The sequence below is a fragment of the Moschus berezovskii genome, chromosome 6 (assembly GCF_049115385.1).
Source record: "Moschus berezovskii isolate FMDL1 chromosome 6, NW_MosBer_1.0, whole genome shotgun sequence".
NCBI classification, from domain to species: Eukaryota; Metazoa; Chordata; class Mammalia; order Artiodactyla; family Moschidae; genus Moschus; species Moschus berezovskii.
Genome location: NC_142465.1, coordinates 120,915,794 through 120,937,914, shown reverse-complemented (window position 1 = coordinate 120,937,914; position 22,121 = coordinate 120,915,794). Strand labels below are relative to the sequence as shown.

Sequence of the window (22,121 nt, the reverse complement as noted above, 5' to 3'; positions counted from 1 at the left end):
GGACGCCCGGGCTCTCCCTTCAGACCGTGCTCCGCAAGTGTCTCCAGGTCCCCGAGGAGACTCGCCCGTAAGCTGAGCTGCACCCGCGCAGGCCCCTGCAGGCAGATCTGTCCGTGAGAACCAGTCTCACTTCACTCCCTGCGGGCCCGGGCACAGGGCTGGGCTTGGCCACAGCTCCCCACGCTGCTGGGAGCATCTCAAGGGCCTGTGTCCACGCAGAGCAAGCGGGCGGTGCTGCCCCCTGCTCAGGCCGGCCCCGCGAGGGCCTGCCCCACGTGCCCACATGGAGGAGGCTCAGACTCCAGGCTTGCAGGACACGGGGGGCAAAGCACAGACCCCAGCATGAGACACCCAGGGGGAGGCAGGCGCTGTGAGGGGCGCTCTTTCATAGCTGGAGGCCAAGGAAGGGAGGGTGCACTCACCAGCCCAGGCCACAAACCCGGGGGGTGGGTACATGTCAGCTCCATTGCACCCCATGGACTGCAGCCCGCCAGGCTCCTCTGTCCATGGGATTCTCCAGGCAGGACCACTGGAGTGGGCTTCTATGCCCTTCTGCAGGGGATCTTCCCGACCCAGGGATCGAACCTGCGTCTCTCACGTCTCCTGCACTGGTAGGCGGGTTCTTTACCACAAGCGCCACCTGGGAAGCCCCTCCCAAAGAAGAAATGCAAGGCTTACAACCAGAGAGCTCGGTGTCACGGCCCACGTCACCCCACCCCACCCCACCCCGAGGGCCAGCCGTGGACACACCCACGGCCGCTGGGCCTCAGAGCACAGGGCTGGGGATCTGCACCCAGGTCCGGAAAAGGCATGCTGGCAGACTCTGACCCCACGCGCCTCCACCAACAACTACCACCACCAGATGCCGGGCGTCTGGAAGTGGCCTGTGCAAGGCGGAGAGAAAAGCCAGCAACGAGGAACTGCTGGTCTTTGGAGCAGGGCCTGGCCCTGCAGTTATACAGAAGCACGCGGAGGCCGCCTGTGGCCGCTGTGTCCCCCCTGGCCCCCCGAGAAGGGAGCCCGCTGTCACAAATCATCAGTTGAGTGCAAAGGGTCCCAGGGGCTGATTAAACTGCATTTGCATTTATATTCCCATTTTTTAATATTCAAGAAGCTAAAACACAATACTTTTTTAATAATTAGGACTTCATGCATATTTAGGTATTTCTCTGTGAGCAGCTGCTTGCTTTGTCAGCTGTGGTAGAGCAGACACATCCTCTGGAAGGCAAGCTCCTGCTCACTGTGTGTAGATCGGAGGTCACACACACACACACACACCCACTCACTGTGCATGAATTGGAGGTTACACACACACACACTCCTTATGGCAGGTACTAGGCACAATCCTGGCAAGGACAGGGTGCTCCAAACAGGTGTGTGTGGGCCTGGACCACACCAGTCCTGGGAACTAGAGCAAGTTTATAAACCGAAAGGAAGAAACTCAGGTTTGCTCAGCTCCACCTCAGGAGGGTGACCAGGCCCCCGGGGCAAGGCAGGCAGGGCCGACCCGGCCCTTGGGTCTCTGGTCCCAGGCCCTGATGGGCCCCCAGGTCCAGGAGGCAGGAGGAGACACGGGGCTCTGGGCACACCTCCTTTACACACAGACCTAGCGGGATCTCTTTCTCAGGAGCTCGGCCATGCTCTCCCAGCGTGCGGCTGGGAAGCGCTGGCCTGTGGACAGATGGGGACTTCAAGCAAACCCAACGCTCTGCTCCCAGCCTGGGACAGGAGCCGAGGGTCCTGCCGACAGCAGGCATCTGTGTCTCCTCGCAACCTCCAGGACCGAGTCCCAGCCTCCCCGCCGTCCTGGAGCGGGTGCGGGGACACAGGGGCTGGGCCAGCCGGGAGTCTGAGGCCGAGGGTCGGGGTGGCTGGAGAACACGTGGTTCCAGCAACGTGATGCAGGGGCCGCATGGGGACCAGCTCTGAGCATCGCCATCCCAGAGAGCTTCGCAGGTTCCGCCCAGTGGCCAGGGAGGAGGGTGGAGGGCCTGATCATACCTCCCGACCTCGAGACGGGGCAGGAACCGCCTGGGGAGTCTAAGGGAAGAGTCTGTTACAGCAAAAGAGAACTCAGCAATAATCAGGCACCGACTCACTCACAATGCAGAATGAAAATGACTCAATCTCGAGGTAATTACAAAGCACAGGAGCAGCCAGACCAAGAGCACGTCCTGCGAGGGCTCCGTGAGTGTGAAGCTCCAGGAGATGACAAGCCAACCCTGGGGAGGGCTGTCCCAAGGGCTGAGCTGTCTTCACTTCTCGGGGAAGAGCCTCTGTGAGGGCAGAGGGCACGGCCAGGGCACCGGACAGGACACAGCCCCGGGAACATGGGACCACGGAAAGTGGGGCCGCTACCGGCAGCCAGAAGAGCGGGGAGCAGGGGTGGTGGAGGGCCCACCTGCCCAGAACAGCGGTGGGAGGAAGTCGGGTAGTGCACCCCTGTGTCCTAAAATGCATCGTCTGGACGGGACCCGCCCGGACACAGGCCGGCGCCTTCCAGGGGCTCATGTTCCAGACATCCCGACAGGCCCCTTACACGACCCTGCTGTCATTCTGTGGGTCATAGGTATATTTCAAGTGGGCAGACACAGGCCCCCGACGGTGAAATGCCAACAACAGCCTGGCTCTGTCATCATCCGCAAACTGAATCCGAAATCCGAGGGGTGCTGGGCCAGTGGCAGCCGGAGGCCCGACTCACACTTGACAACAGAGAAGCATCCAGAAAGCGTGGGCTGCTGAGCGGATCTATAACTAAATCACTCGCCCCTTTCTGACAGCATCTCCCTGCTGTGTAATCCCGCAAGTATTTGATTGCTGAACCATCAGCAACTTTTCCCCAAAACAGAGTCAGAAATTCTGAGTAGCGGGGCAGCCTGGCTGGGGGGCCCATTGCCCTTGCTCAGGACAGGGGGGTGGGGGGTGCTAGCTGCTGGCATCCTGGTCTGAGTGATACATGGAGCCCATGAGAGCACAGAGCGCGCCTGGGCAGCAGGCAGAAACTGCCGCAGTCCCGTCCAGGAGAGGGTCCGCTTCCAGCACCCCAGAGTCCCACTCGGGGTGATGCCTGCCACCTCCGCGCTCTCGCTGGAGGCCAGGCAGCCCGACACACCCCCACGCCCAGGCCTCTGTCCCAGCAGCGGACACAGCCCAGCAGCTGAGCGGGAACCAGACACAGAGGAGCCACACTCCACTCGGGACCCACGGCCCACACATGGGTGAGTCGCAGACTGTCATCTTCAAACTCAGCCTTTAGAACAGTAACAAGACCACCCCTCCCCAGCCCCCACTACAGCATAAAGCCAGGAAAACATGCTGGCTCCGCCAGGTGGGCACCTTCAGACCCGAGACCACTTGCGGTGACTGAGACTCAGGCAGAAACTGTACCTGCTCGCCACTGGAATTCGCCCCTCAGGGGAGAGGCGGCCTCTGAACAGTGAGGGTAAGACCCCCTTTTAGGGGGCTTCCCCAGCGGCTCAGAGGTGAAGAATTCGCCTGCCGATGCAGGAGACACAGGAGACTCGGGTTCGATCCCTGGTCCGGGAAGATCCCACGTGCAGCGGAGCAACTAAGCCCATGCACCGCAGCCACTGAGCCTGTGCTCCAGGACGGCCCGGGGGCCCACGCGCGGCCCCTCCTGAGCCCGTGGTCCCCAGCAAAAGAAGCTGCTGCAAGAAGCCCACACACCACAACTAGGCGCTGGAGAAGACTCCTAAGAGTCTCGTGGGCTGCAAGGAGATCCAACCAGTCCATTCTAAAGGAGATCAATCCTTGGTGTTCACTGGAAGGACTGATGCTAAAGCTGAAACTCCAATACTTTGGCCACCTCATGCAACAAGTTGACTCACTGGAAAAAACTCTGATGCTGGGAAAGATTGAAGATGGGAGGAGAAGGGGGCGACAGAGGATGAGACGACTGGATGGCATCACCGACTCTGTGGACATGAGCTTGAGCCAACTTGGGGAGATGGTGAAGGACAGGGAGGCCTGGCGCGCTGCGTCCATGGGGTCACAGAGAGACAAGACTGAGGGACTGACAGCAAATGTAGCTGGAGCGAAGGCCTGCACAGCACAGCGCAGATAAATAAATAACTTAAACAAACCCTTTAGGGAAACCACAATTCTTTATAGTCCCCAGAAGAGCTGACGTTACGTCCAGCCCCTGGGGTGTGCAAGCATCGCCAGATGATGGACACAGCTGAGCTCAAGCTGGGTGAAAACACAACTCAGCGCTCAAGTGGAAGGCTCGAATGGACCCTTGTACCCACAGCCCGAATGAGCTCCATGAGAAGCAGACACAAAGTCAAGGTTTCTCAGAGGCTCACGGGAAGAGGCCGTGGGAGCAGGGAGGGGGGAAGCCAGGGAAGGTCTGGGCTGACCCCCACCCCCGTCCCTGCTGCTCTCTGCCCTGCCCGCTATCACATGGGCGAGGGAGACAGGCGCAACCCGACTCCAGGGCCTGCAGAGGAGGGGAAGCCTTGCGGCCAGAACTGCGATGCGCTGGCCGGCACTTCTGCCCAGCAGAGCCTCAGCCGCCCCGGCAGAGAGTCCCGGGCTGCACCTGGGGGCAGACGCACGGGGTAAGCCAGGCCTTCGGAGCGGGGCCCGCAGCACCCCACATGCAGTGGCCACAGATGGCAGGCGAGACCCACAGAGAACGCACCTCGGCGTCTCAGAACCCTGGTCTCTTCTTCCAAAACACAGGGAAAACGGCCACCACGTGGGGAGGCCTGCGTGTCCGCGGGGCTCGCCCGCCACCCTGCCCAGCAGCTCCCAACAGCCTGCTCTACGGACCAGCCTGGGGTGGGCGGCAGCGGTAGGTGCAGGCGACTGAATCCCCAGAGTTTACAAATACCCGCCCAGGGAGCCACGGACCAACAGAAAGTTTATCTTCAAACACTGCACGGCAGCTACTAAAACGCACCCGGAATCGGAGACACTGGACAGGAAGCACAGAGACACAAACAGGTTAAGGAGCTGCCGCCGGCCGCCTAGTCGGACTCAGAGACGCCACGCTCACGGGCGGCCCGGTGACGCGGGGGCGGGGAGAGCCTCTCGCTCCCGCAGAGCACTTTGCTCCGGGACCCTCGCAGGCGTCAGGACCGTCCACCCCGTGAATCTCTAAAGGGACTCTCAGTACAGAGAGACCTCACTTCACAGCCGAAATCACACTGCAGGTCCAGCCACCACCTTCAAGCAGACGAGAATACATGCACAGGGCAGGATATCATGCAACTATTTAAGGCACTGGCTGAAAAGACTAGGAACTAACACAGAAAAAAAAGAAAAAAATCACGACGGGACAATATAGCAAATGCAGGGCGCACGGTCATACGCAATACGGGACGGTATTATGTTTAAAAAACTGCTGAGACTAAAGACTGGAGAAACACCAGCAATCTTCCACAGCTTCTCTGTACGTCAAGTGGGAGGCTCTCAAGGGGGAGAGTCTTCTCTTCTCTAAAGCTTCTGCACACGCGCTCATGGTGAAATAAAAGAATACAGAATTTCAGAAAACAAGCATTGAAGGAAGGAGGCCTGTTGGGAATTTAATCACCATCCGCAGGTTTATTTACAGCAATGCAACTGGCGCCAGCAAGGGTGCCTGGATGCTCCGTGAACCCAGGTCAGGCCTGTACTCTGATCGGCAGGCCTCTCCAAACTCAGCCATTAAGTACAAGGAGGTCTCCGAGGAGCCAGGTTAACGTCTGGGAACCCTGATGCTCACGCAGTGAGAAAAAACCAACAGCTGGCCCAGGACACTGTCCTGAGATGGCAAACCCTGGGCCCCCAGAGTCCTGGGAGGAGTCAATCCTCGCCAGCAACGCTGAGTCATCTCCCCGGGACCCCAGGCAGACGCTGCCTCCTCCTCACGGTCATTAACTAAAGGTCACAGGAAACTGGACTGGAAATCTGGAGAACACTCCCCACTCTTGGAACATGTCAGGCCAAGGTCCAGAAAGCAAATCTGTGGCCTCACTTTGACTTTTCTAATTTTTTCCAGAGGATGTAAAAATCAAGGCAAGAGCACTGCTAGACCCCAAAAGAAGAGTCTGTAAACTCGGGACACAGTGGTCAGGTGCACCATATCTTGGCTGCCATAATGAGATAATTAATCTCATTTCCTTTGGACAAGTTGGGGTTCCCTAGTGGCTCAGACAGTAAAGAACCCACCTGCAGTGCAGGAGACCCAGGTTCAATCCCTGGGTCAGGAAGATCCCCTAGAGAAGGGAATGGCAACCCACCCAGTATTCCTGCCTGGGAAATCCCATGGATAGAGAAGCCTGGCGGGCTACAGTCCATGGGGTCGCAAAGAGCCAGATACAACTGAACGTCATTTCTTTTTCTTGGACAAGTTTAAGAAAGTTGCAGGATAAAAAAAAAATCAATATAGAAAAGTCATTTGCGTTTCTGTACACTGACAATGAACTATCAGAAAGAGAAATTAAGAAAACAATCCCATTCACAACTGCATCAAAAAGAATAAAATACTTGGGGATAAATTTAATCAAGGCAGGGAAAAACCTGCATGCTGAAAACTAAAGGCACTGATGAACGTAGCGGGAGAAGGCAAAGAAACGGAGAGACACTTCTCACCCGTGGGCTGAGTGAGTGCGGTGGGAACGGCCCTCTCACCCAAAGCGGTCTACACATTCAAGGCCTGCCCCATCAAAACTCCAAGGGCGTCGTTCACACACGTAGAAAAACAAACCTAGAATTTGTGCGGAACCGCAGAAGACCCCAAACAGCTAAAGCAATCTTGAGCTGGCCGACACTCTAATGCCACTTAGGAAAAAAGGAACCCAAGCCAGAAAATGCACTTTCATCTCCTGTCTTTCAGGAAATCCGCCGGCACTGCCCCTCCTGGCTGTCCCCTCCCTGGCAGGTCCCCCTGGGGGAGGGCTGTTCCACTCACAGGGAGGGCGGTGTCACTCCACAGGTGCTGGGAGAAGCTGCTCACCTGTCGCCACCTGCACAGTGGGGCTGCAGCCCAGTGCACTCTCGAGTGTCTAGGGGGTCGGGGACCCCAGGCGCACAGGAGGCACACCCACCCCTCTGATCTGGGAGGAAGTCAAGCAGCTCCAACAAAAAGGCGAATTTTGAACCCCAAGTCCGCTAGGCTCCTCTGTCCCTGGGACTCTCAGGCAAGAACACTGGAATGGGTCGCCATTTCCCTCTCTGAGGGATCTTCCCGACCCGGGGATCAAACCTGCATCAAACCTCTGTCCATGGGGTTCTCCAGGCAAGAACACTGGAGCGGGTCGCCACTTCCCCCTCTGAGGGGTCTTCCCGACCCGGGGATCAAACCTGCATCAAACCTCTGTCCCTGGGACTCTCCAGGCAAGAACACTGGAGCGGGTCGCCATTTCCCCCTCTGAGGGATCTTCCCGACCCGGGGATCAAACCTGCATCAAACCTCTGTCCCTGGGACTCTCAGGCAAGAACACTGGAGCGGGTCGCCACTTCCCCCTCTGAGGGGTCTTCCCGACCCGGGGATCAAACCTGCATCAAACCTCTGTCCCTGGGACTCTCAGGCAAGAACACTGGAGCGGGTCGCCACTTCCCCCTCTGAGGGGTCTTCCCGACCCGGGGATCAAACCTGCATCAAACCTCTGTCCCTGGGACTCTCAGGCAAGAACGCTGGAGCGGGTCGCCACTTCCTCCTCTGAGGGGTCTTCCCGACCCGGGGATCAAAGCTGCATCCCTTGCGTGTCTTGCATTGGCAGGTGGGTTCTTTACGACTGAGGAACCGGGGAAGCCCCTCCAGAGACGGTGCATGAAGGACAGTAGGGAGACCCGCAGAGGCCGGAGCGCAGGCTTGGAGGTGAGGCGGGAGCAGGGCGGAGCGGAGGCTGATACAGCTCTCTGTCGAGCAGGCAGGGTGCCTGGAGTCAGGCGCTCCCTAAACGTGTCAGCCGTCAGCAGGGGAAGTCAGCCGTCCCCCTGCTGGCCGCCCGGCCCACTGCGGCCCAGGCCTGGCCCCCGCTGCCCTTGGGGCCAGCCCCAGAGCTCGGCCTTGCGGTCCAAGTGGCAGCAGGGAGCAGCCATGTGGCCTGGAAACCCCACGTGCTCCCTCACAGCTGGCAGCCCAGTGCGGCCCCTGCTTGCCAGGGAGGAAGCCCAGGCTTTCTCCACACAGAACGGGGGGTTGGGGGGCCCACGGTGGGGGGGTGAGCTGCTGGAGGACCTGAGCAAGGCAGAAAGAATCCCGGCTGACTGGACGGTCTCAGCCGCGAAGCTGCATGGCACATGCACCCAGAATCTTCTGTCTCATCCAGGAAAATCAGAATCCACACGGAGGGCGGGATGCCTCCTGTCCACCGGCTCCCTCCCACGGCCCAGGCTCTCTAGGAGTTGGATGGGCCACCTGGCCACCACAGCCCCCACGGCAGCCGGCACCCTGCCTGTGGGCACAGGAGCAGGCTCATCTCCCGGCCGGTTGGGCCACTTCTGGGTGGTCTGGGCTGTTTAATCACCTGTTGCCCTCCCTGTGACTAACACCCATCGTTCACGGCCGCGCGGCGCCAAGTTCACGGCCTGGGACGAGGTAGGTGCTAATCCGTAACCTTTTGTCAACACGCGTCCCAGGAGGATGCTCAGCTGCCCCGTGAGGGATTAAGGACTTGCAGAAGCCGGTAAGGGCCCAGGTAATAAACACCCCGGTTTAGGGGAGGGTAATCGCCCGATTGCCATCCCATGATTACTATGTATTTTCATTGCCAAAAGATGCAATACAATTTCATGGTTACTTGGGCCTGTAAAATAGAAATACCCCCAATTTTTAAGATATGAAAAGGTTTATGACCAGGGTACTGTCAGTTCAACAATGCGTCCGTGGCACAAATGAGTCAATTCATGATGAAATTTAATTTCAGGAAAATTAACTCAATAAAGATGCCACAATTGTGCTTAAAGTTTTAATACCTATTAAGAGTCGTAGCGAAGTGGTGCAGGGCCACAGACGCCACAGATCCATTTTCGGCTCCTCAAAATGCGACTGACTTAATACCTAATTTATTCGTAATGGGGACAGGACTACAGAAAACTTTGTGCTTAATGAGGGGGGGCCAGGATCTCAGCCGAACCCATCACAAGTGCAGAGCATTTGCAATTCATGGAATATTAAGTTTTGTTTCCTGTGATGTTGCCGAGACCTGTCTGATACCACCAGGCTGCCGACCACTTTAATAACACCCCCAAATAAACGCTTTATGTCCCAGTAAATATAAGTGGATAGAAATTCTGTGGCCACCAAGTGCCTAGAAAAGCAAAACCAAAGAGGGGGATCTGGGTGCTGTCTACTGACCAGTCTCTGAAGCCAACACGATTAGAACACACAGGCTGCAAACAAGAGCAAAGTCAAAACCCAGAGCTTCAGAGCCCAAAACAGCCCAGGCCCCCCGTCGGGCATGAAGCACATGGGCAGTGTCAAGAACACAGCTCTGGGCTGCTGTTCTCCATGTCCTGGGAGAAAGCAGCTTGGCGCACGGGGCTGGCGGGGCAGCAGCCTAAGGTTTCCACCCTGGGCACAAATGCAGCATCCAAGCCAAGGGCGTGCTTGACGCGGAGGAGGCGCAAGGCCCGTCCAGCCTGCTCAGGGCCCTGGGGCCCCCACCCCATCCTCATGGGGTGCCTGCCCTGCAAAGAAGTCCGTAGCCTGGGGCCCCCTTTCCCAGACTCTGCAGGCAGCTCCCCATCTAAGCCCATGAAGAGCTGACGTCCAGGGCAGGAAGAACCTTGCCTCCCAGAGCTAAGAGTAAGACCCAGCCTCTGCGAGGATCCCACCCCAAGTCTACACAGGGCGCCTGCTCGCTGCGAGTGGGGCGGAAAAACCGTGTGGGAGCCCCGGTGCAGCCTCTGCAAACAGCTTCAAAAAAATGGCAAGACGTCAGAATAAGCAACGCCACTCTCGAGGGGACAAAGGTGGTTTGTTCCAGAAAACTCAATCTTGTGAAGAAATGAATTTCATCAAAATCGGTGGAGAGGAGGAAATTTCAGAGTACACCGCATCTGTCAGCGACTTTTTAAAATCTTTATCATAAGTAACTTGAAACACAGATGACAGGTGAGTCCTGAGCAGCAGTGTTTCTGGCAGACGCAGCCGGGGCTCCCCCGGAGTCGGAGCTTCCCCGTCACGCCCGCCCCCAGACCCAGACAGCACCACTGAACCGTGGGACGGAGCCCAGACACAGACAGACAGAAAGCTCTTCTCCTGGTCTCAGCTGATCAGGTGACAAGAAATGGACTTCCAAAAGACCACACTTCAGTGGAGACAGATTCTGAAGGCAAAATCAAGTGCAGCACATAGACCCAGGGCAGAACGTGGCAGGACGTGAGGGGTGGAGGACACGTGTGGCCCCTCGTGAGGTGGGACACGGCCGGGCCCTCGGGGGGAGGACAAGGGGCCCAGCCCCTCGTGGGGGTACACACAGCCGGCCCTGGAAGGGAGGGCGGCGGCCCTGGAGGGGGGGAGCAGCGGCCGGGGGGGGGTGGGGGGGGTGGGGGGGGAGGCGGCCCCGGAGGGGAGGGCGGCGGCCCCGGGGGGGAGGGCGGCGGCCCTGGGGGAGACGCCCTGGGGCCTCACCTGGTAGGTGTCCCACAGACGCACGGTGCAGCGCAGGGGCACCTCTCGCATCAGCAGGTTGTTCATCCAGCGGAAGGCGAACTGCAGGTACCTCACCTCGTGCTGGTCCAGGTGCCGGTGCACTTGCTCTGCAGAGACAAACAGGCCCCGCGGGGTCAGCAGAGCCCGGGCAGCCGCCGGCCTCCACCGCACCCCTCCCCTGACCCCGGGCCCGCCCAGAAACGCCCTCCACCCACCTGAGCGACCTCCCCCAGAGCCAGGACGGACAGGGCTCTTGTGCTCTGAGAGCGGCACCATCTCCCGAAGGAGCTCATCGGATGGCAGGGGCAGCGGTGACCCGACGCGCCCACGTGCTGAACGTGCGCCCCGTCGGCGGACCCCGCATCCCACCCCCAGGAAGGGGAGTAGGGCGAGCCCGACCCGACGGTAAGCGTGTGGGTCCGAGAGGATGGGGGACACGTGGAAACACGTGGCAGAACACACACAGAGCTCCATGGCCATGCAGAGAGAATAGTGGGCGGCAAGGGGGCGGGGCCAGGCCCCGGGGCACTCAGGACCCCCACCCCCAGGACAGTCGGGGCTCGCGGGGTTTTAATAATCAGGAAGTCAGGGCCGACTCCCAGGTGACTTTTTAGGGGTTGTGGTGCCCTGGGCGCTGGCTCACGTCCTCTCCTCCCACACAGCAAGGCGGCGGCTCGCCGGCCAAGGAGCCATCAAAGGCCCCCCGGGGTCCCCCCCACCCCAGACCTCAGCGCTCACAGAGCAGGACCCTGTCTGAGCCCAGCAACTGGCATGGAGCCAGGCCTGGTGTGTGGCGAGTGCCCAGCACGTTTGTGGATGGAGTGGAGCTGGGCCGGAGTCGGATGTGACTCAAGAGGCAGGGGTTGGGCAGTGCCCATGGATGAGCTGCCCAGGACCCCCGGCCAGGCCCCCTTGCCTGCGGGGCCACTGGCCTCGTCAGCTGAAGCAAAGGGAACCATTTACCAGCGGGGAGAACAAACAACTCCTAAGTGCCTGGGAGGCATGTGGCACTTTTCTAACATAAGCGGGCGAGCAAACAGATTTGGAAGATTAAACACACACTTCTGAAACATCTGTCACTGAAAGGAACCCAACCCAACAGTCAAAACGGGCCCTTTCTCTCCTCAGCAGCTCCGCCTCAGTCCGACCCCACCAGGCGCCAGGGAGGCCGCCCTGTCTCAGGCTCGGCCGGAGAAGCCCATCCCAGCCAGGGCGCCAGGATCAACAACCTGCTGGGCAGCTCCTGCCCACAGCATGCTCGCCTGGGCCCAGGTGAGGGCAGGGAGAGGGCCCGGCCAGGGCGCACACAGCAGCACAGACTCAGGACTGTCCCTCGCCGCGTCCTGAACAGGCCCCGTGATGCTGTTCGGGCCCACAGACCTGCCCGGTGTCTCCCGGTGCCAGCACCCTGGGCACAGCCAGGGCGTCTTCAGAACGAGGCCCACGGCATCAACTCCACGAGGACATGGGCAGAGGTTCCTCACGGATCAGCTCTTTCCAAGATGGAACGGGGGCCCCCACGACCCCAACACCTGTGACACTGAAGCCACAGAGAAGGCAAGGCCAACACTCTGCCCTCCAGGAGCTCAGAGGACGGAAAGAAAAATGCAGTTCCGAGCCCCAGGTCATCTATTTCATTGGAAGGGGCCTGGGCTTCTCTTCTGCCCAACGCAGCCCCGCACTCCCCACAGGAATGAAGTGGGCAGCCCCGGGACCACCCAGCGGGGACTTGAGCTTCAGCCACGAGCTCTGCAGGACCTCGGGGGGGTACCCTTGGGGAGTGCCTGCCCGGCAGCCCGCCCCCGACCCAGCCATCCCAGCTGACTCGGGACCGAAGGGGCAGCCATGCCAGGACAGCAGCGGGCACCCCGTGATCACGCCGACGTGGCCGCTCCTCACTGAAGACCTACTTTCTTTGAAAGCAATGATGAAGACGGATACAGTGGGCCGGGCACCGATGCTCCCCACCCCCCAAGCCCCCAACGCACAGTGAACGTCCAGGGAGGCTGCTTCCTGCTCTGAACGTGCTGAAAAACAGACACCTAAGCTCAAGCCGTTACTTCCCACTTATATACATCGGGCACCAGTGTATATGCTGGACTCGTTTCTCCTGTTGTGTAAGTAACTGTGAGCAGATGCTCTGTCACCGGTAAAGGTAACTTGGCTAGTGATAACTCTGGACTCGAAATTTCCACGTCACTGTAAACAAGAGGAGTCATGCAACGCGTGAGCAGGCAGGCGTGACCGTCACTGCTCAGGCCCTCCCGCAGCGGGCAGGGCACTCACCGCCCCTGAGTCACAGGACACGCCCGACGCCCAGCCCACACGGGACGCTGCTCCCGGCACCCAAGGCGGGGGTGCCTGCAGGCAGGGAGTTCTGCCCAGACGGCCCATCTCCTCGATAAAAACAAACCAGACACACGCACCGCATCCTGAGATTCACGCCAAGAGGGAACACGACATGTGTCCCAGGGACTGAGCACAGACACACAGGGTTCCCGCGTGTCCAGATGCTGCTGAGACTCACCTTCCCGGAGAGTAGACCTAACCACTCACACGCAGCAACCCGACAAACAAAACCGCTCACAGGGCTCCCCCACCCCCGACCTCCCCGCCGTCCACCCAAAAGGCCGAGCGCAGGCTTAACGACATCACGCTTCTGCTGGGCGAGGCCCAGGCAGGCTTCGATCTGGGGGCGGGATTTCAATTCTCTACTCAGTTAAAAAGACGAAGAACAAAACCAAAGCCCCTCACTGGACACGGGCCCCCGTTCCGGGCTCCCCCAGCCTCCCCTTCGCTGGGCCTGCTGCACAGGAAGAGTGACCGGTGAGAAGAAGGCAGCAGGGCCCACGGAGAGGCAGGGCGCAGCCACCCAGGCCCCCAGGCCGAGGACTGGGGGGCAGGAGGAAGGCACGCATCAGGCCAGCCCAGCAGCTGCAGCCCAGGCCGCACACAGACCTGCCGCGGCCACCCCCAGGGGCCACCAGGAGGACAGAGGGCCCGCTGGGAGGGGGCCGGGGGGCGGGCAGATGGGGAGGCAGGGCAGGGCCCAGGAGCCGCAACCCTGGTCCACAGGAACACGGCGCCCCGCAGCAAACACCTCACCAGCCCCACGTCGGGTGGGGAGCTGGCCTGAGTCTGGGCCCCTGGCCTGGGGGCTCCCTCAGGGAGATGAGAGCCCAGCCAGACGGGAGGCCAGGACAGAGACCTCCAGTTAGTGTCCGGAGAGCAGGGTGCAGATCCCCAGTCAGCTTCTGGAATGTTCTCCGGGCACGGTGGACTGCACTGTGTTCCCTGAGCAGTGACAAGGGCATGACTGCAGGTAAAGCTGGGAGCTCGGAGCAGCTGGGGAACCCACCCGAAGGTGGGCTCACCCGGACCACAGCCCAGATCCACCCCAAGGCCACCTCCACAGAAACAGCAGGTGCCTCCTCTGCCTCTTAAGAGGGCGGATGGTTTACTGGGGGGCAGGAGGACGCTGCACCCCCCACCCCCCGTGAGGTTGCCACTCGTGTCCTGACTTCCCAGGGACACTGGATCTTTACGGGGAGGAAGGCAAAGACACTCATTCTCTCCAGCCACTCGTAACCACCAACAAAAATGGCTTCAGGGAATCATCTCGAGACCAGCTTTGATGGTCCACACTCAGAACCAAGACGAGTCTTTCTTCTTAATTCTTAAGGTCGAGGGGAATCGCTCTACCGCTCTATTTGGAAGTCTCCACTTAAAAGTTAATTAACTGGTCTCAGTTTGGCAATAAACCTGGAGCATCGGTCTCGGGTGGAGGGTCACAGAGATGTCAACATTAAAGAGCGAAGAAGCTAAATTGCCAAGCGGGACCTCAGGCGCTCGTCTCTCATCACCCACCGGGCTGGTCATCATCGCTTCCTGGGTGAACACACCCCCACCTGAGCAGCCGAAGGTGGTCCCAGAGTGGCCTGCAGAGCTGGGACCAAGGCCAGGGCGCATGTGTCTAGCACCAGCACCCACCCGCCTCATGGCCCTCGAGGGACAGCCCAGCCCCCTCCTTCCTGGGGCTTCCAAGCGGGCTGGGTGGGCAGTGGCAAGGCCATCTGAGGGCCTCCCTCTAAACGGGGAGTCTTTTACGATCCGGTGTAAGTGCAGGCCTGGAAGGAAGAACTCCCGGAGCAACTGTTAATGTTCCATGTCCTCGCACAGGACAGAATGTCCGCACCGGTCAAAGCCAAAGGATGCCTCAGCTCTAGGCCTTAAAAGGCCCCTCGAGTCCTGCCGGGGAGTTGAGTATGGTCCCACCTGCCGGCCGCCAGCCCCAAAGCCCTCCCGGGACCCAGCCAGCCCCAACACGGGAGGAGAGTTGGCTCCTGATTTTAGGTAATCCTTCTCTACCGGCTCAGGCGGGACATCTAAAAACAAGCTTCAATTGGGAGGAAAACACAAGAGCTGGGGAGACACGGAGGCCCAGAAAGGACGGAGGAGAGGGAACAGAGACGGGGAAGGAGGGTCCCCAGGTGGCAATCCAGCCTGGCTCGCTCCAACAGCACCCTGGCCTTGGAGACGGCGGGAGGGCCAGCAGGCCTGAGCCCGGGGGCCTGGGACCACAGAGGGGGCCTCTTGGAGGGGCTCCTGAAACAAAGGCAGGCAGGGGGCGGGGGTGGGGGACAGGGATCAGAGGGCAGGGGGCGGCGGGGGGAGCAGGGGGCAGGGTTACAGGGATGCTGAGCCACGGACCCTTCACGGCAGGCTGGCCCGGACCTCCCACACAGCAGAGCTGAGTCCTCCTGAGCACTCAAGGGGGCATCACCCCCTTCCTGAGTATCTGACACCCCTGGGGGTGCCGGGAAGTGCATCTGAGGGTGGTCCCTGGGGTCAAGGTCAAGGCATCACCCCCTCCCCGAGTATCTGACGCCCCTGGGGGTGCCGGGAAATGCATCTGAGGGTGGTCCCTGGGGTCAAGGCTCTGCACAGACAGCATGCTGCCTCCACAGCAGCGCCGGGTCAGTGAATGGGAGGAGCCAGCCGGTCCAAGAGGCCTCGGGCCCCAGTGTGGAAGGCCCCGCTCGGCCAGTGGTGGGAGGGTTGGGGGGGGCAGAGGGTTCACGCTGAGGCAGGACACGTCTCAGGGAGGGTCGGCCCTCACCGAGCAGCCAGGGACTGCCGCTGCCTGCCCTGTACACACAGCGCTGCTCTGTCTCCTCTACAGACGGTGCACAGGCTCGGATTATGAGCTTACCCACCCGTCCGACCAACCGTCCTGCGGCCTAACGGGCAAGAGGGTGCAGATGGGAGAGTCTCGGCAAAATAAAGGCCTCCGAGGAAACCTGCGTGGTGCCCCGAACATCCAGAGACTAGAATAACCAACATGGAACTGCTCTAACCCCCATGCCAATCAGGCTCCCTGTAAACAAGGAGATTCATCTTCAAACTGAACAGAAGCAATGAGGCCCCAGGCGCTGGGGGCGCCCTCCTGAGCCAGAAGCGCAGCAAACACCTTCCTGGTAATTCAGCGACCGCTACCGAGCTCGCAGGCACACTGGGTGCTGTGCTGGGGGCCGGGATGTGGGGACGCGGGCACCTGCAGGAAGCCAGGAGAGGGACATCTGGTCTGCCTTCAAGGAAGGCAAGCTCGACCTTCTGTCCTCCTCTGTCCTCGTGGACAGCCCCCCAGGCGGGGCAGCAGAAGGCACAAGGTGCTGGCAGGGGGCCTGCGAGGAAGGTGGAGGCCTGGCAGTAGGCACTCCCATGGCACGGCCAAAGGCTGCCACTCCCCAGGGAAACGTGGGGCAGGGGCGGGGCACACACGACTCTGCGCCAGGACCCACGGGCCCCGCATGTGGCTGGGAGACAGCTGGGTGGGCTCTCCCGTGTTTGGTCCCAGAGCTGGATGCCACATGGAGACCATCCTGTCCGTGGGGGACAGAGAGCAGGCAGGGCTCCCGTCATGGAGAAGGTCACACACCGCTTGCTGGAGGTGCTGTGAAACAGCAGCGCAACGCTGCAGAGAAAAGCTGGAGGCGGGGCCGCACACGCTACAGGCGCTTAACAGATGCCAGCTGCCGGCACTACTTTATGATTATCAGCAGCAGCAGCAACCAAGTTCAGTCAATGACAGAGGCTGAACTAGAGCCCGTGGGTTTATACACGACTTTTTAGACTACAGGAAACTTCCTCTACTGCTTTGATTTTTTCTTTTTTTTTGGACTGATTCAATGGGCGGGAGTTTGAGTAAACTCTGGGAGTTGGTGATGGACAGGGAGGCCTGGTATGCTGCAGTCCGTGGGGTCGCAAAGAGTCAGACACAACTGAGTGACTGAACTGAACTGAATGGAGCCCTCTTCCCCAAAATGCAGCCACACAGCCATGTGGGTTTTCAGCTGAAGGCACGTTGGGCCGACTGGACACCTCCTAGGAGGGTGAGAGCCCACAGCCCCCGGCCGTCCGCTGGCCCCAGGCGGGCACAGCACAGTCACTGGAACGAGCAGGATGCTGGCCACGGGGACCATGCCCTGGCCTGGGACAGGAAGACGGCCAGGGAGGGGCCCACGGAGGGCCGCCACGTCCACACGCCTTCCTGGACCTGGCGTCCGTACCCATCACTGCGTCCCTAGGGCCCACACCTCCGGTGAGACGTGGCCTCCATCCCCCGCGCTCACATCAGCCAGGCTGGGGCCTACTGATGCCAGCAGGGGAGGGAAGCGTGTACTGCTCCCTGCCGCTCACTGAATATTCCACGGGGCTGGGGTCGCTCCGGCAACTGATTTAGCCTCTGCTCTCTGAAGGCTCACCTTGTAGCGATAATAAAAATATTTTCACCTGGGTGGTGATAAAGCTGAATCTAGTTTACTAGCTGTAACTGAATTCTATCTTGATAGAATAAGTCAATTTTAACCTTACAATGTAGTCGAGACAGCTTTCAGAGAAATTTCATTAAAATCGCATTTAACCTAAATTTAAAAACATAGGGAAAGGGAAAATGCTCACGCAGATCAAGGCTTTAACACAAGAAGGTAGGACTAGTCTCCATCGACGCACATGGGTGTCTTCTTCCCCTAAGGGTGAAAGTGTAATTGCTAATAATAATGACAGGCCGTGTCCCCCTTGGAGCCTCTGGTTCGCGAGGCAGTATCAGGCACACTAACGGGTACCCTGGGCTGGGCTGAGGCACCTGCCGAGGAAGGTTTGCTGCCAGACCCCACACGCTGGGCCAAGCAGATGCCCCAGACTAACCCCCAGTCAAGGAGGGCTAACCCGCCCGCCGTTACCTGCCAGCTCTGCAGTTGGTAAGATTAAAATGATGACATAATGCAGGTACAGAGTTGGCCGAGTTCACGATGTGCCAGGAGCCATTCTCAGCATCTCACCTGCACTGACTCTCCCAGGGTACTAGACTCACCACCAAACCCACCGCCAGGCAGCAGAGCAGGAATCTGAACCCTCTAGATCCCGCCCTGCGCTAAGAGGTGGTCCAGGACAAGCCAGAGACGTTCAGCAAGAACGATTCCGAGGAGCCCAAGGCAGGCCCCACATCCATTCTTCCTCGGACCTTTAACCAGCCTGCCGTGTCCACTCGTGGAGCAGCAGCCCCGTCAGCAGGACAGAAATTCAGCACCTCCCTTCCCTCCTCCCCCACAGTGTGAGGTCGACCCGTCCCTCGGGTTCCCACCAGCTTGTTAGTTCCCCAGCTCTTTAGTTCCCAAGACAACGTCCCCCAGGAAAGGGTTTCCAGGGCCTCCCATCAAGGACAGGTGTCTGCTCCCGCGGGGCACAGGGGCATCCGGGCAGGTGGGCGGACTTCCTCACACAGGCCTGCACGCCTGCCCTCACCCCAGCCAGCCGTGGCCTCTGCTTCCTGCAGCTTCGAAGCAGGTGAGTGTGCTGAGAGCGTCTGAAGGGCAGGCAGACAGGCGGCCTTTCTGCAGACCAGCCCTGCACACAGGGCACAAGCTGTGGAGCCAGGGCAGGGAGGGAGGGACCCACGCCAGCCCAGGGCCCCAGCCCTGCCCCAAGCAGCTCTGGGTTCCGTAAGTGCCCAATAATGCACCAAACACACCAAAATTGGTTCATTATTGACCTGAAATTCAAACTGAAGTCAGTGTTCTCTTTATGCTAAGTCTGACAGTGCTAAGCCTAGGTAGGATTCCTTCCTGGTTTTTCCTACAGGAAGAGAAAGCAGAGCTTGGAGGGTGGTCCCAGCCTCCCCAGATAGCCTTGGGATGGTTTAGAGTGTGGAGAGAGCTCCTTCTGGACCACAGTCACTGGCCATCCGGTCCAGGCCGGACCACTAATGACAAGATCTCTCCTTTATGGTCCCTCCAGAGCTGAGAGCAGAGCCCCAAAGACCGTGGTCTGCAAAGGAGTCACGCGCCTTTGGGGATGGGGTGCCTGCCTCCTCCCACCCCCTCCCCAGGCTTCCCAGGACAGACACTGTGTCCGCGGGTTCCCCGACCAGAAACCACCCACGGGCGCCCCTCTCTGTGCCCATTTCATTCCCCACGGGACAACTCGCTCATCTGTGAAGCAATTCTTTTAAGATCTGATTTTCAGTTTTCTGAAAAGAAAAGAAAACAAAAAAACCAGCATGGACATAACCAGATTTACACATCTGCTGAGGCTATCTTCAGATATTTCTTTTTAATACTGAAATAGGATCTCATGGTTTTTTCATCAAAAGATATGGCAAATATTCCACTTACATTATCTTGTGTCACAAAAGATGTGTGAACTCAGAATACAAAGTGGAGGCTGCCCCACGGGGGGGCCCTGGCCCCAGGATCCAGCCACAAGGCTCCGACTGCAGCCTCTCCACAAGCAAGGCCAGGGGCTGAACCTGGGGGCCCCTGCTGCTGCTGCTAAGTCACTTCAGTCATGTCCGACTCTGTGTGACCCCACAGACGGAAGCCCACCAGGCTCCCCCATCCCTGGGATTCTCCAGGCAAGAACACTGGAGTGGGTTGCCATTTCCTTCTCCAATGTGTGAAAGTGAAAAGTGAAAGTGAAGTCGCTCAGTCGTGTCCGACCCTTAGCGACCCCACGGACTGCAGCCTACCAGGCTGCTCCATCCATGGGATTTTCTAGGCAAGAGTACTGGAGTAGCTTGCCATTGGCCCTAGGGACCGGCAACCTCAAAGGTTAACTTTGAATGTAACAGACAACATAATAAATGCGCAAGGTGTGTCACTCAGATACACTGCAAAACTATGGAATTTCACGTTCAGTGTGTGTAAACACGCCAGGTGTAACATGGAGTTAAAATTCAGCTCTAGAGCTTTGTATGTTAAAATCCTATCAGCCCGCTGGCGTGTTAACGTATGTTTATTACTGAAGCAGTAAATTACTAAATGATTGGTGTGAACTGTTAATTTTACGCACAAGCATCACTCCCTCAGTAGGGAGCAGACTGACGTGAGCAGAGCTGCTGAGGGCGCGCGCCCGCCTCCACCCGCTCTCTCCACCGCGCCCCTCCCCGTCCTCCCAACTCCACTTTCACTGCAGCCCGTGGCTCGGTTTGGCAGATGAAATGCAGTTGAGCGCTGGGGACCACTCTCTTTCGAAGCATTAAGAGTCCATGAACAGCCCCCCAAGTTTTTCCCTCCACCTTAGAAACCAGGCCAGCAAACTACTGAAGGCAGCTCCTCTACCAGCCTGAGCCCCCAAGAGAGCACGGCACAGACCAGAGCCCCGCCAGGCCACAAACGATGTGCCCTGTGGGTGAGAAGCTCACGGGGAGATTTACAGGCTGTCTGTGGGGGTCAGATGCGCTTCCCTAGTAGCTCAGCTGGTAAAGAATCTGCCTGCAATGCAGGAGACCCCGGTTTGATTCCTGGATTGGGAAGATTCCCTGGAGAAGAGATAGGCTACCTACTACTCCAGTATGCATGGGCTTTCCTGGTGGCTCAGACAGTAAAGAATCCGCCTGCAAAGACCCAGGTTCGATCCCTATGTTGAGAGGGGCATGGCAACTGACTCCAGTGTTCTTGCCCGGAGAATCCCATGGACAGAGGAGCCTGGTGGGCTACAGTCCATGGGGTCGCAGAGTCGGACACGACTGAGCGACTAACGCTTTCACTTTCCAGACTCCAGGGTGACAGCTGTAGTCCTTCCAGTGCATGGAAGATATCTGCTTGTACTTCTGTTGAGAAGTCAGTTCTCATACAGACACTCTTAGGAAAATAATCCTTTACTCTAGCTGCTTTAAGAATTAGTCTTCGAATAAATTTTACTACTGTGTGTCTAGATAGTTTTCTTTTTATTCTCCTAGAAATTCAGCGGGCTCTTCAATCTGTGAATTGGCTTATTTCAGTAGTTCGGGAAAATCAATCATTATCTCCTCAAATTCTGACTCTCTCCCTCCTCTGTATCAGTTCAGTTCAGTTCAGTCGCTCAGTCATGTCCGACTCTTTGCGACCCCATGAATCACAGCATGCCGGGCCTCCCTGTCCACCACCAACTGCCAGAGTTCACTCAAACTCATGTCCATCGAGTTGGTGACTCTAAATAAATAAGTAAATATGAGGCCTCTAGCCACACCCTTGATGTCTTCCATTTTCTATATTATCCATATTCTTATTGCTCCATGCTTTATTTTGGCTATTTTCTTCCAATCCATCTTCCATTTCACTAACTTTCTCTATAGCCACGTCTAATTTGTTAAATCTGTACCCTGACTTTTTAATTTGGTTATCATATTTTCCACCTCTCATGTAAAATCATGTAGTTTCTCATTAACTGGGCAAATATTTTCAAGACTATTTTATATTTCTTCACACACAGTACAGAGAATAGATTCATGGCCTATGCCTAAGAATTACAGACACTTAACATCTCGTGGGCCTTGTCATCTGCTGTTTCTGCTTGTTCTCACATAGGAGGTTTTGAACACGTATTTAACTTTGACTATGTGTAGATCAATTTACATGAAAAAAAACAGAGAAACAATTTGATGAACAACTTTCTGGTAGCGTCTTTCAGGGAAGATTTTGCTTTGCTTCTCTGAAGCACTCCGCTCCAGTAGAGAAGTGCCATAATCAAGGTTCAAACAACCCTGGTCCTCTCGGGTGATGTAAGCCTGGTCGGCAAGACTGCAAGAGGGCACCTTAAGTTCAGCTCTGCCCTGAGGGCCAGGCTCCTGGGTCTCAGAAAGAACCTGGACATTTCCTGCACTCCCCTTTTCAGGTAGATTAGGGTTCGACCCTTTCCCTCCACGAAGCTGTCAAACTACAAACCCCATTGGGATTATTTCTTCTGGAAACAAGTATCCTCGACAATAGTGGCCTTCAGTCTGGGCTTTTAAGAATTACAGAGACTCGATATCTTGTGGGCCTTGCCACCTGCTGTTTCTGTTTGTTCTCACTTAAGAGGTCTTGAACATATACTTAGCTTTGACTATATGTAGACCATTTTATATGGAAAAAAAAAAAGAGACAGAATCAAAGTTAGAATTCTCTGGTTCTAACATTCTCACAGAAGAGGGCCAGGAAATTTTTGTCTCCTTGTTAGCAGTTCAATGCTTTTAAGAAATCTGCTTTCTTTTCACCTT

General features: G+C 57.9%; 1 protein-coding gene across 7 annotated transcripts in view; it reads right to left on the bottom strand.

Moving 5' to 3' along the window:
- The window catches only part of TBC1D22A (TBC1 domain family member 22A), a 257,858-nt gene that overhangs the window by 51,598 nt on the left and 184,139 nt on the right, over window positions 1-22,121 (bottom strand). For 6 of the 7 annotated variants that reach the window (XR_016037730.1, XM_055395960.2, XM_088837575.1 and 3 more), the window contains one exon: window positions 10,586-10,713. Coding sequence is in view for 5 of the 7 variants with exons in the window: in XM_055395960.2 (XP_055251935.2) it covers window positions 10,586-10,713 (128 nt within the window). In the remaining 2 variants the exon portion in view is untranslated. Of the gene's footprint in view, window positions 1-6,597; window positions 10,281-10,585; window positions 10,714-22,121 lie in introns of all 7 variants that reach the window. The other variant, XR_016037729.1, reaches the window with a different exon arrangement.